At 40.6% G+C, this 14,804-nt stretch overlaps 1 protein-coding gene across 5 annotated transcripts in view; it reads left to right on the forward strand.

Moving 5' to 3' along the window:
- The first annotated feature begins 860 nt into the window (after window positions 1-860).
- Window positions 861-14,804, forward strand: part of PHTF1 (putative homeodomain transcription factor 1) — a 59,106-nt gene continuing 45,162 nt past the window's right edge. For 4 of the 5 annotated variants that reach the window (XM_039249113.1, XM_039249109.1, XM_039249112.1 and 1 more), the window contains exons 1-3: window positions 861-1,360; window positions 1,688-1,762; window positions 2,385-2,441. In XM_039249113.1, the coding sequence (XP_039105044.1) occupies window positions 1,718-1,762; window positions 2,385-2,441 (102 nt within the window). In that variant the 5' untranslated portion in view covers window positions 861-1,360; window positions 1,688-1,717. The remainder of the gene's footprint in view (window positions 1,361-1,687; window positions 1,763-2,384; window positions 2,442-14,804) is intronic. The other variant, XM_039249110.1, reaches the window with a different exon arrangement.

Here is a 14,804-nt window from a genome sequence, read left to right on the forward strand (position 1 = left end):
TTAAGTAAAATGGGGTAACTTCACCTTACCCCGATTTAATAGATAAGAAATAATGTCTGTAAAACATTTAGAACCTCCCTTCTCAGGCTTTTCGAAGTGGTAGCTGATGTGACCATTCTGTGTCATTCATTAGCTTTACGTGACCCAAATGCCACATGCTGGGGCGAGCAAGTGGGGTGGAATGGCCGTTAGGGGTCAGTGTTCCATTAATGGCCCCAACCCTGTGCACCACAGAGGGAAGAAGCATAAAGGTCTCCTTAAATACTCAGCGCGCAGTCATTTCTTTCCCCTGACCTCTGTCAGCCTGCTCCAGCTCAGCCTCGAGACCGTTGTCGCCGCCGCCACCCTCCCCTCCCCTAATTTGGGAAAAGTGCCCTGGAGCTGGCCCAAGCCGTGGCCCTCCTCCTCCCTCAGCCTCGAGCACCCCGAAAGTTTACATCTCAGAGCTGCTGAGATTCACGCGTGGCGAAGAGCCTGACGCGCCCTTCGTCCGGGGACGCCGTCAGTCCAAGAGACCTGTGTTCACCCAGCGCAGACTGACTGCCTGCGCCTGGCTCCCGGCGGGCCCCGGGCTGCCACCTCCCGGAGCCCGCGGACCGACCGTGACCGATGGAGCACGAAGAAACCTGTAAGACAAAGAACGAGAAGTGTTACGGAGGACGGAACGGGCAGCTCTTCGGACGTCGGCACCGACCTCCTTCAGGTCGACGTCTGGGCAGGTCCTTTCTCAGCAAGTGACCTGAAGGGTGACCGGACGGGTCGTGCGGTCGTGCAGACTGGCAGAGGCCCCGGGGGCCGGGCCCGGGCGGGGGCGGAGCCACCTTCGTGCAAAACCCGGAAAGCGGAAGCCGCGGCTGGGCCGCACCGGGGTGTGCGGCGCTTCCCTGGCTCGGCTCCCGGCCGGCTGAGTCCCGGCCCGCCCGGCGCCCCCGCAGTCGCTGCCTCCCGCGCCGGGGGGAGGAGGGGAGAGGGGTGCGCCCCGCACCCCAACAGCGGGGCGCGGAGCCTCCGGCCGTTGCCGCCGCCCCTGGCGGCCAGCGAGGACCTCCTGCCCTTCGCATCCCCCTCCTTTCCCAGTTGATTCCTGGCTTCTTTAGGGGTGTGTGTGTGTGAGGGGGTCCGTCCGGTGACCCTGAAGGTCGGCTTGGGGGGCGCGGGGTCTGCGGCACTGGTCTGCCCACCTGCCTCTGAGGCCCGCGCGGCCTCCGCGGTCTCCATGGTAACGGCAGCGCCGGCGTCTCCGCCTCGGGGGGAAGATGCAGCCTGTGGCGCCCGCCGCCTCGCCCCCGGCCTCATGGGGGACCCGGGGCCACTGAGGAGGAAGGTCCCGGCCGCCGGCCTGTGGGGCAGCGGGCACCAGGTGAGTGCCCGACGCGGGCGAGCGGGGGAGGGGCGGGGGGAGAACAGCTCCAGCCCCCCCCCCCCCCCCCCCCCCCCCCCCCCCCCCCCCCCCGCAGCCTCGAGCACACTCGCACCAAATATCGCAGAAACGCTTCTCCGGGCGCCACTGCGCCAGAGGTTTTGGGTTTGCTTCTGTTTTTGTCCTTTTTTTCCCCCGGCTGTGTGCCGGGGAAAGGGAGGCAGCGGCTCATGGAGAGGCCGAGAGAAGCGGTTTTTGAGTTCTACGCAAACTGGGAGAGTAGCTTTCGGCCACCGGACTCACCGACCGGCTTTCCTTCATTTTCAGTGAGATCCCACTCTCCGGCTGGAGACCCAGATGGCCTCAAGTGAGAGAGATGCTATATCGTGGTACCAAAAGAAGGTAATACCGATCTTTGTTGTTTGTAAAGCAAAATGCTCCCGCAGAGAATCTCCCGTTAGGTAGCGCCGGGAATTCTGCACCGTATCTGTCTCTCAAGGTCAACGGACAAACCGAGGCACAAGGTCATTAGGTCGGTTACACTCACTTCCAGGTCCCGGAATGTGAGTTTCAAGGCCCCTCCCTTCTCCAGGCCGCACACACCGCGCCACCGCAACGCTCTGAAAGTTTGCTTCTGATCACACTGCTGTTGTTTTGTTTTTAGACGTGAAACTTTTCTCTTCACAGCTCAGATTGGTACGGTCCCCAGTCCTATCGAGCTGCCCGTTACCTTTTATTCCTCTCTAGTTTTCCTACTGATGTTTTCCTTGTGAAGTGGAAATATCTTGTAAGGTAATACTTAATTTGAAATATTTTGGACATTACTTTTTAACTTTTAGATCCGGCTACTTTAGAGTTTTGAATGAAACAGTCCTTTAAATAATAACTTCTTCTAACCTCGGAGAAGCATAAACATTTTCCAGATATCGTGTTGATGCTTAATAGTTTCGTTGACGTTTGTGAGATTTGACCGAAGTGAGAGGATTTCCTTTGCATCATTTAAATAGCCTGCTCCCTATTTCAGATTGGAGCATATGATCAGCAGATATGGGAAAAGTCAATCGAACAGACTCAGATTAAGGTAAATTGATTTCTTTGATTCTAGCTTTGTTTTACTGAATTAATGTGAAGAGTGGATTGCACTTTTTTTTTTTTTATAAAATCTGCACTTATCCACCAAGTATGGCGTTCTTTATTCTTTGAAATCTGTAAGGAAAACAGCCCTGCAAGCAGAATGATAAATGACAGTTGACATCTGGCCTCAATATCAGGGAAATAGAAAGGAGTGGTTGGTCTGTGATGAATTAGAGGGGACAAATGTCTCCTCAAAGGGAGCTGTGACTGCTTAACTCTGGTCAGTTCTATTCTGTGGCAATGCAGGCCCAGGTTTGCCAGAGACTCCGAGTTTTCAAGAGAAGCTGGGAAGATGCATTTTTATGCTGAAATATCCAGATTTTTTCAGAGCATCTTCCCTTCCTCCCCTCCTCTCCTTTCCTCCTCCTCCTCCACCTCCACTTTCACCTGCTTCTCCCTCTTCTTCCTTTCTTCTTCCTCCTTTTCCTCTTCCTGTGCAAACCAGATCACATCCATTTGTGGCCTGAATCACTTTTTCAATTACTGATTTTGAGTGTGGTCTTACATTTTTCAGGTCCTTAAAACTTTTTTTTCTATGCTGCTCTTAGAACTGAGCAGATTTCTTGGGCTTATTTCATGTTAACCACCCAAAAAACTGAGGTGTGATTCCGAATGCCAGCTTATTAATTTATAATAGGGCGGGGTGGGGGTAAATAATCCAGTGTTCCAGAGTCAGGGTTGTGGGGTCGATATGTACCAGGAGGGGGGAAGGGTGGTGCAGATGAGTCATGGGAAGGTTGCTTGGCAGCCACATGTAATCAGATAGTCTTGAGGCATGTGGAAAAGCCTAGAGACCTTCCCTGCCCCTAAAAGACTGTCTCTCCTTCTTAACTTTAATACTTAGCTCTACAGATTCAGGGCCTCACTTCTTTGGAAAGTGCTGAATAATGGCCGGCAGATTCTCGTTTCTGGACCTTGCTATTTTAAAGATATGTTGCAGGTCCTTTATTAACACTTACAAAAATATATGTATGTGTGGGTATAATACAATTTAATAGTTTCATTTATCTACAAGTCACTGATTGCCCTGGGATGTTTAAATCTCTGGTGAAATACCTTGAACCAACACTAGTAGGTGCATAAGAGGCCAGTCAGCTAGGAAGTTGTTAGAACTACATGGTACATGGCAAACTCTTACAGTTTTGTATTGTCCTTGATTTTTTTTATACTAAAGGGACATGGGATGGGGTAGGATGAATAACGCCCCACATTTTAGTTTGTTACTCTCTAAATCCTGGCCTGTTAGTCTTTTGTCCATTGCTGTAAAGCACTGATAGAAAGTAAGGTGTAACAGGAAGAGCACGCAACGGGAAGATCCTCATTTTGTGATCTCCAGCCTGTGATCGGGACGGTGCTGTAATGTCCCTGGGTTTTGGTTTCCGTATCCTTAAAAAGATTTTATTTACTGCTTTAGAGTTGCCTTACCTACCTCCTTCGCCTACCCAACTAAAGATTTTCTCAACTCTTCTTTCCATGCCATTTTATGCATACCTTCCTTTTAGCATACCAAGTCAGAAGTATTTGTTAACCTGTGGTCCTCGTAGGCCTCAGGGCAGGAACTGTATTTGCAGCCTATTCTTAGACCTCTTGATTCATACTAGGACCTCAGTATCTGTTGCCCTGTTTAACTAACCCCATCTATTATATATGTTTTTATTCGTCATTCTGTCACAAGGTAATCTACCTAACAACTCCTTAATGTATACTTCTACTTTAGCAGCAGTGAAAAGAATCCAATTAGAGACAACTCTAAAAATTTACTGAGTTCATGTATCAACATGTTCTAGGCTCTAAGAATACAGTCAATAAGAGAGACCTGAATTTCACAGTCTATTGGTGGTGGGAGATGAGCCAAGAAATCTTTTAAAATATGTTTGGTCAATTTTTGTCTAAGACGTAAAGTATAGGATACAAAGTATTTCATGCAATTTAAAAACCAAATACACAAATATAAATATTTTTGATAAAAAAATTAAAGAAAATTTAAAAAATAGTAAACAATATTAACATCAGATCACAGTACAATAAAATTAGAAATTATGTGATACAAATTAATTCAAGAGGCAAGAATATACAGTGGGGAAAAGGCAGTCTCTTCAACAAATGGTCTGGGAAAGCTGAACAGCTACATGCAAAAGAATGAAATGGGACCACTTTCTTATGCCATATGCAAAAATGAATTCAGAATGCTTAAAGACCTGAATGTGAGACCTGAAGACATAAGAAGAAAACATAACCTATAGTTTCTCTGACATTGGCCTTAGAAATTCTCGATATGTCTCTTCAGGCAAAGAAAACAAAACCAAAATTAGACAGTTGAATTGACTCCAAAATAAAAGGCTTTCACACAGCAAAGGGAACCATCAACAAAACAAAAAGGCAATACTGAATGGGAGAAGATATCTGCAAATGATGTATCCAGTAGGGGTTAACATCCCAAGGAGTCATGACCAAAAAAAGCAAATAATTGATTAAAAATGGGCAGAGGATTTGAAAAGACACATTTCTAAAGAGGACAGAGAGGTGGCCAACAGAAGCTTCACATTTCTAATCAGCAGGAAAATGCAGACCACAATGAGATACCACCTCACAACCAGTCAGAATGTTAAAAATCAAAACGCAAGATACTGCAAGTACTGATGAGGACATGTTAAAAAAGGAACCCTCATGCACTGTTGGTGGGAATGTGACTTGGTGCGGCCACTGTGAAAAACAGTATGCAAGTTGCTCAAAAAATTAATAATAGAATTACCACATGATCCAATAATTCCACTACTGGGTATTTACCCAAAGAAAACAAAAACACTGATTTGAAAGGTTGCCTGCACCCCTATGTTTATTGCAGCAGCATTGACGATAGCCAAGATATAGGAGCAACCTAAATGTCCATCAACAGATGAACGGATTATTTATATATATATAATGGAACGTTAGCCACAAAAAAGAATTAGATCTTGCCATTTGCAACCAGGTGGATGGACCTGGAGGGTATAATGCTAAGTGAAATTAGAGGAAGAAAGACAAATAACATATGATTTCACTCATATGTGGTTTTAAGAAACAAAAAAGGAGGCAAAAGAGACTCTTAAATACAGAGAACAAACTGGTAGTTGCCAGGAGGGAGGGGGTTTCAGAGGGCTGAAATAGATAAAGGGGGATTAAGAGGATACTTGCTGTGATAAGTGACCTAGTAACATACAGAATTGTTGAATCATATTGTAACCTGAAGTTTATGTTAATTATACTAAAATAAATAATAAAACAGATTAAAAGGTTATTACCACTGAAAAGAGAAAAATTTGCAAATGTGAGAACATGGCAATAAAAATAGTGCTTGCTTCGATTAAACAAAATCTTCAAAATTATAAAAGATGTAAATTTAAAAACCCTTAACTTGGGTTATGAAAAGTGTATGTACTCTTCCACAAACGTTTTTTGAGCTATGTTTAAGGATTTTGCTAGGTGCTGTGCATAAGAGGAAAAGTACTGACAAACAGAAGTATAATAATACTTGTTTAAGAGAAGGGCAGGTAGCCCCATCTGACTGGTGTATAAGGTACATAGATAAGAAGATAGGCCATAAATCAGTCTGGAGCTGACTTGAACGCTTTGCTTAGAAACTTTGATACTGTTCTGTAGAAAACAGAAAAATTTTCATGGTTTTTGAACAGAGGAGCCACGTCGTATTTGTGTTTTTGAAGGAAAGAAAGATAGACATTACAGCAAAATGTCTGGAGTGTTTCTGAAGTTAATACTTGATAAAATTATATCACTGGCAAAATGTCTATATGAACAGAAAATGTCTAGATTGACTAGGAAGAGTGACAGAGATGCACGTTACTATATGAAGAATCTAGAGAAAGAAAACAGTAATTCCGAGAAGGGAAGGAAATACCAAAACTAAATCTAAAGCAGTCATTATGTGTTCTTCAGTTGCTAAATATTTGTTGAGTACCCACCTAAAGTATGTCAGGTAGTAGGCTAGGCACTAATGGCTACATAATGATGAGCAAAAACACTCAACATTTTTCTTTTCATGGAGCTTAAAATGGGAGAAAAACAATAATAAAAATCCCATTAATGAATAAAAATTACTCCATAATAAATGCTAAGAAGAAGAGCTATTCTTTACAAACTATTATAGGGGGCGCCTGGGTGGCTCAGTCAGTTGAGCCTCCGACTTTGGATCAACATGATCGTGATCAGGTCATGATCTCACAGTTCATGGGTTCAAGCCTCGCATCGGGCTCTGTGCTGACAGCTTGCTCAGAGCCTGGAGCCTGTTTCAGATTCTGTTATTTCCCTCTCTCTCTGCCCCTTCCCTGCTCACGCCGTCTGTCTCTCTCTCTCAAAAAAAAAAAAAATAAATAAATAAAACATTAAGAAAAAAACAGTTATAACAAGGGAAATGGACTTAGTCAAGGAGTTCAGAGAAGCCTTCCCTAAGGAACTGATACTTCAAATGAGATCTGAAGGATGAATAGCACTTAATTAAGTCAAGAAGGAATATACTAATGCTACACAAACTCTTTTCAGAAAACAGGAGGAAGTATACTTCCCGACTGATTTTATGAGACCAGTATTATCCTGATTCTAAAGCCAGACAAAGACCTCACAAGAAAATTCATTGTGAACATAGGTGTGAAATCTTTAAGAAAGATTGGCAAACCAAATTCAACAACATATAAATTGGTTTATCTGCTGGGACCAAGTGGGGTTTATCCTAGGAATACAACATTGGTTTAACATTTGAAAATAAATCAATGTAATATACCATATTAGTAGAATGAAGGAGGAAACTGCCTGATCTTCTCACTAGAGACAGAAAAAACATTTGACAGAATTTAATGCCCACTAACAATGAAGTAGAAATAAAAAGTAATTTCCTCTAAAAAAAGTAATTTGCCCCTAAAATCAGGAACAAAGCAAGGAACTTGTCTTACCACAGCTATTTAACATTGCTAACCAGTGCAGTAAGGGAAGGAGAAGAAATAAAAGGCTTTGAGATGGAAAAGAAAAAGTTGCCTTCACTCGCGATGACATGATCCCATATTTAGAAAATTCTAAGGCCTCTACAAAAAATTACTAACATTAGCAAATGAGTATAGCAAGGTCTTTAGAATCCAGATCAATTGACAAAAATCATTTGTATTTTTATTAACTAGCAATGACTAATCCAAGATTAAGAAAAAGATTCATTCGCAATAGCTAAAAATGAATAAAATACTTAGGGGTAAGTTTAACCTAGAAAGTATAAGACCTGTACACTGAAAACTGCAAAGCATTGCTAAGAAAAATTAAAGATCTAAATAGAGTAATATTTTATGTTGCTGATCTGAAAGGCTCAGTATTGTTTATTGTTAAGGTGGCAATTCTCTCCAAATGCATCTACAGATTCAATATGATCCTTTCAGAATTCTAGCAGCCTTCTTTTCTTTTTTGATAGAAATTGATAAGCTAATTCTAAAATCAATGAAGAATGCAGAGAACTTAGAATATTCAAACAAGTTTAAAAATAAGAAAGACTTGGAGGACTTAGATTACTAGATCTCAAAATTTACTATAAAGCTATAGTAATCCAGGAGGTATAGTATTGGCATGAGTAATAGATCAATGCATCAGGATAGAGTACCCAGAAATAAATCCTTATGGTTTTGATAAGTTGATTTTTGACAAAGATGCCAAAGCAATTCAAGGGAGGAATGATAGTATTGTCAACAAATTGCACTGGAACAATTAGATATCCACATGTATAAAAATGAGATTTGATTTTTTACCTCACATCTCACACAAAAATCACTTAAAATGGACCATACACTTACCTGTAAAAACTAAAGTATAGATTTTCTAGAGAAAAGATAGAAGATCTTTGTGACCTTGGAATAGGACAGACTTCTTAGAAACATCTATAAAGGGAAGATTGATAAGTCAGTCTTCATAAAAATGTAAAATGTGTCTCAGAATATTGAAAAATGAAAAGACAAGCCATATGCTGGGAGAAAAATACATATGTAAAAATAGAGTGTTTGTATGTACAATATATAAAGAACTCTTATAACTCAACAAAAAAAACCTCCTACAACTCAACAAAAAAACATAAAAATGGGCAAAATATTTGAATTGATATTGAATAGATATTTCACCAAAGAAGGTAAATGAATGGTTAATGGTCATTTCATGGGCACATGAAAAGATGCTTCAACAGTATTAGTCATTGGGAAGTACAAATTAAAACCGTAGGGAGATACTACCATACACTTGTTAGAATGGCTAAACTTAAAATGACTGACCTTACCAAGTGTTGACAAGGGCATGGAGGAATTAGAATGCTCATACAGTGCTGGTGGGAGCGGAAAGTGGAGAATAGTTTGGTGGTTTCTTAAAAAATTAAACATGTACCTCACTAGCGCCTCCACTCCTAGGTATCTATCCAGGAGAAATAAAACTATATGAGCACATGCAAATGTTCATAGCAGTACTGTTCATAAAAGCCCCAAACTGGAAAGAAGTCCAAATGTCTGTCAACTGGTGGGGGGAAGAACGGATGTGTTATATTTCTGCAAGGGGCTACCAACGCAGCAGTTAAAACTATCAGTGCACGGGCTCCTCGGTGGCTCAGTTGGTTAAGTGTAGTTCCTTGTGAGATTGAGCCCAGCGCAGGGGCTCTGCGTTGTCAGTGCAGAGCCTGCTTAGGATTCTCTCTCCCTTCCTCTCTGCCCCTCCCCTGCTCGCATATTTGCGTATGCGTGTCCTCTCTCTCTCAAAATAAACCAACTTAAAAAAAACTATTAATACATGCTACAACATTAGATGAACCTCCAAAATGTTACGCTAGTGAAGGGACCGGACACAAATGACTAGAGTATAATTCAATTTATATGAGATTTCTACAAAAGGTGAATTTATGGAATAGGAAGCCGATTAGTGGTTGCCTATGGCTGGGGGAGAGGAACAGAGATTTACTGCCATTCTTGTTTTTGAGTTTATGGAAATGTTCTGAAACTTGAATGTGACGATGGCTGCCCAACTATACAAATATACTGGAAATCTACTAAATTAGTTAATTACTAAAACTTCACATCTAAGAATGGGTGAGTTTTATAATATGTAAATCATATCTCAATACAGCTATTTTCTTAAGTCACACCAATAGAAAAAATTAGGCGAAATCATAATGTTATACACAGGAATTTCTCACAGATTCCCAATGACCGTTGTCTCCTAAAATTTCTTTTTAAAAAAAATTTTTTTTAATGTTTTATTTATTTCTGAGAGAGAGAGAGACAGCGTGAGCAGGGAAAGGTCAGAGAGCGAGAGGGAGACACATAATCCAAAGCAGCCTCCAGGCTCTGAGCTAGCTGTCAGCACAGAGCCTGACGCGGGGCTCGAACCCACGAACCGTGAGATTATGACCTGAGCCAAAGTTGGACACTTAACCCACTGAGCCACCCAGGTGCCCCTAAAATTTCTTAATTGGGAGAATATATTAAATTTAAGGTCTAACATTATTTTCAGTAATGAAGCTCATCTCAGTCACTCCCATATCCCTTGGGATATATTTGCTAAGATGAGCATTCTAATTATACTATTTTTTCTTATTTATTTTTTATTTAAAACTTTTTAAAAGTTTAATTTAAATTTCATTTAGTTAACATACAGTATAATATTAGTTTCAGGTTTGCAATATAGTGATTCCACACTTCCACGCACCCCCCAGTGCTGCCCACAAGTGTCCTCTTTAACCCTCTATTTCACCCAACCCCTCACCAACCCCCCACTGGTAACCATCAGTTTGTTCTCTATAGTTAAGAGTCTGTTTCTTAGCTTGTCTCTCTCTCTTTCTCTTTTTCTTTCTTTCTTTCTTTTTCCCCCTTTGTTCATCTGTTTTGTTTCTTAAAGTCCACATGACTGAAATCATATGGAATTTGTCTCCCTTTGATGTATTTCACTTAGCATAATACTCTCTAGCTCCATCCATGTTGTTGCAAATGGCAAGATTTCATTTCTTTATATGGCTGAGTAATATTCCAGTGTGTTTGTGTGTGTGTGTGTGTGTGTGTATACACCACATCTTCTTTATCCATCAGTTGATGGACTCTTGGGCTGTTTCCATAATTTGGTTATTGTAGGTATGCTGCCATAAACATCAGAGTGCATGTATCTCTTTGAATTATTTTTTATTCTTTTTCTTTGATATAAAAAATTGTTTTTAAATGTTTTATTTATTTCTGAGAGAGAGAGAGAGACAGCATGAGCAGGGGAGGGTCAGAGAGAGAGGGAGATACAGAATCTGAAACAGGCTCCAGGCACTGAACTAGCTGTCAGCACAGAGCCCGATATGGGGCTTGAACTCACGAACTGTGAGATCATGACCTGAACCGAAGTTGGACGCTCAACCAACTGAGCCATTCAGGCACCCCAGTCTTTGATTTTTTTTCTAATTAGCATTAGAATAATGAAACTCAGTGTTTGAAAATGATATGATTTTATACCTAGAATATTTTATTTTATTTTTTTTTTACAACTACAAAATTTTAAAAGGCTAATCATAGGCACAAAGGTTACTTCAGCTATATTTGTAATGTTTTATTTCTTAAGCTGGATGGTAGGGACATGACAGATGAGATTCCTCATGGAAGATGATGATTTGAATATGTGCCTTAATCCCTATCTGATCTCTTCTGAAACCCCTCTAAAATTATATGCATAAGGGGCACCTGGGTGGGTTTAGTTGGTTAAGTGTCCAACTGCGGCTCAGGTCATGTTCTCACAGTTCGTGCTGACAGCTCAGACCCTGGAGCCTGCTTTGGATTCTGTGTCTCCCCCTTTCTCTGCCCTTCCCGCTTGCGCTCTGTCTCTCTCAAAAATAAATATTAAAAAATTTTTTTAAATTACAATGAATACAAAAAAGATACCAGCCCACAAGGATGAAAAGAATGGGAAAGAGGACTACCGTAAGTGAGCGCTATTAACACAATTTTGAAAGTTGGGAAGTGAAGAAAGTAAAAATGTAAGTGTCTGTACTAAGGAATGCCAGTAGGAAACAAGTGAGCTTTCTGTTCATAAGTCCTCTATTTAATCTCTAAAGGACTCAGGAATTAATGAGGTGGAACTGGATGGTTTGAGTTTATTTATAAGTGTCAGTTGATCTGTCCCCAAATCATCTTCTTTATTCTACATGGTCACGTAGATATACCCTTATCTTTTTCTGACAGAAGGTTGGATTGAAGCTTGCTTTCTGGAGAGCCCAGGCCAGAGAAGTTCTGGTTTCTGAAACACCAGACACGAAATAAGAGTGGGTTGAGATACTGCACTGATGATGGAGAGTACGTAGAAGTCAGGTGGCCAGGTTTATAATCTCCAACAGAAGACTGGAATTGACTTTTGCAGAAACCAGCCAGCTTCAAAGTCCTAAAGATACTGGAATGAAATGGCTGTTTACCGTGAGGCCTGCTGTTTAACAAGCCTCCCCCGTTGCACGCTGAGCTCACATTCAGCATGTTAGTGCCTCACTTTTTGTTTTTTTAACGTTTGTTTATTTTTGAAAGAGAGAACGGGAGGGGCAGAGAGAGAGGGAGAAAGAAGATCCAAAGCAGGCTCTTGGGCTGAGAGTGGAGGGCCCGATGCAGGGCTTGAACCCATGAACCTCAAGTTCATGACCTGAGCTGAAGTCTGATGCTTAACTGACTCAGCCACCCAGGCATCCCTTACTTTTAAATGTAAAGGGGTAGTTGACGATCATCAAATATTTGAGACCTAAAGAAAAAGAAGGAAACAGATAAATGATAAAGGAATCACAAGGATGTTATTTTTAAAGATATAATTAATATATATAAAGAACTGGATACTTAAAAAAAGGGGAAAGAAAGAAAAAAATGCACTGTTGAAGAAAAAATAAGAACCAAAAAGCAAAAGTAACCAATAAATTTAGTAGAAAAGTTGGAAGGTAAAGTTGAAGCCATTTCGCTGAAAAATTGTACAAAACAACAAGGAAGATGAAAATAGAGGGGAACCTGGGTGGTTCAGTCAGTTAATCTGACTTCAGCACAGGTCATGATCTCACAGTTTGTGAGTTCGAGCCACATCGGGCTCTGTGCCAACAGCTGGGAGCCTGGAACCTGCTTTGGATTCTGTGTCTCCCACTCTCTCTGCCCCAGCTCACTCATTTTCTTTCTCTCAAAAGTAAATAAATGTTTAAAATTTTTAAAAAATTAGAAAAGTAAATACAGTTCATAAAGGAAGCCTGACATCTAGTTAATAGATGTTCCAGAAAAAATGAAATACGTGGAGAAGAAATTATCAAATAAATAATACATTTCCCAGAACTTAAATACACACATTTCCAAATTGGAAGGATTTTTAAAAATATTTATATTAGTTATAGGTGTATAACACACTGATTTGACATTTATATACATTATAAAACGCACCATGATAAGTGCAGTTACCATTTGCCACCAAAAAAAGTTATTATGACATTCTTGACTATATTTGCTATGCTGTACTTGACATCCCCATGACTTACTCGTTCCATAACTGGAAGTTTGTACCTTTTAACCCCCTTCACCTGTTTTGCCCAGCCCCACCCCCCTTTCCTCTGGTGACCCCAATTTGTTCTCTGTATTTATAAGTCTTTCAGTATTTTGTTTGTCCATTTGTTTTGTTCTTTAGAGTCCACATATAAGTGAAGTCATGTGGTATTTGACTTTCTCTGACTTACTTTACTTAGCTCTAGGTCCATTCATGTTGTCCTAAATGGCAAGATTTCATTTTTTTTATGGCTCATTAATATTCCATTGTATGTATTTACCATATCTTTATTCGTTCAGCTGTCAATAGACACTTAGGTTGCTTCTATACCTAGGCTGTTCTCAATAATACTGTGGTAAACATAGGGATGCATATCTCTTTTCGAATTAGTGTTTTTGTTTCCTTTGGGTGTACACCCAGAAGTAGAATTGCCAGATTGTATGGAATTTCTACTAAGTTTCTAGGGAGCCTCCATGTTGTTTTCTGTAGTAGCGGTGGAGGCACCCATTTGCATTCCCACAAACGTTGCACAAGGGTTCCCTTTTCTCCACAACTTTGCCAACACCTAGTATTTTGTCTTTTTGATACTAGCCATTCTGACAGGCATGGGGTGATATCTCCCTGGGTTTTGATTTGCTTTCCCTGATAATTAGTGATTTTGAACTTCTTTTCCTGTGTCTCTTAGCCATCTGTATGCTTCTTTGGAAAAAATACCTATTTAGTTCCTCTGCCCATTTTTTAATTGGATTATTTAGTTTTTCGGTATTGAATTCTATGAGTTATTTATATATTTTGGATGTTATTCCCTTATTGAATATATCATTTGCAGATATTGTCTTCCATTCAGTGAGTTGCCTTTTCATTTTGTTGATGGTTTCCTTCACTGAGCAGAAGCTCTTTATTCTGGTTTAGTCCCCCTTGTTTATTTTTGCTTTTGTTGTCCATGCCTGGGGAGACGTATTAGTAGATATGCTGCTAAGACCAGTGGTCCAAGAGTTACTGCTTACGTTTTCTTTTAGGAGTTTTTCGGTGTCAGGTCTGACATTTAGGTCTTTAATGCATCTTGAGTTTATTTTTTGATGTGGTATAAGAAAGCGGTCTAGTTTAATTCTTTTGCAGGTAGCTGTCCAGTTTTCCCTAACTGTTTATTGAAGGGACTCTTCCTCACAGTGTACTCTTGCTTTCTTTGTTGTAGATTAACTGACCACACACGTGTGGGTTTATTTCTGGGCCCTCTCTTCTGTTCCACTGATCTGTGTGTCTGTTTTTGTGCCCAAACCATACTGTCTTCATGACTGTAGCTCTGTAGTATACTTTGAAATCTAGTATTCTGATACCAGCTTTGGTTTTCTTTCTCAAGATTGCTTAGGCTATTTGAGGTCTTTTGTGGCTCCCTACAGGTTTTAGAATTAGTTTTTTCTAGTTCTGTGAAAAATGCTTTTGCTATTTTGATAGGGATTGCCCTGAATCCATAGATTGCCTTGGATAGTATGGACATTTTAACAGTATTAACTTTCCCCATCTGTGAGTCATGGCATATCTTTTCATTCATCAGTGTCCTCCTCAGTTTGCTTAATCATTGTCTTAAAAGTTTTTGAATACAGGTCTTTCACCTCCTTGGTTCAGTTTGTTCTTAGGTATTTTATTCTTTTTGATGAAATCAACAGTGAGGTTGTTTTAAAATTTCTCTTTAAGTAGTTATTGATTGAGAGAAATGGAACAAATTTTTGTGTATTAACTTTATGTCCTACAACTTTACTGAATTCATTTATTCTAATAG

This window comes from Hyaena hyaena, unplaced genomic scaffold, assembly GCF_003009895.1.
Source record: "Hyaena hyaena isolate Hyena2069 unplaced genomic scaffold, ASM300989v1 scaffold_330, whole genome shotgun sequence".
In the NCBI taxonomy this organism is placed as follows: Eukaryota; Metazoa; Chordata; class Mammalia; order Carnivora; family Hyaenidae; genus Hyaena; species Hyaena hyaena.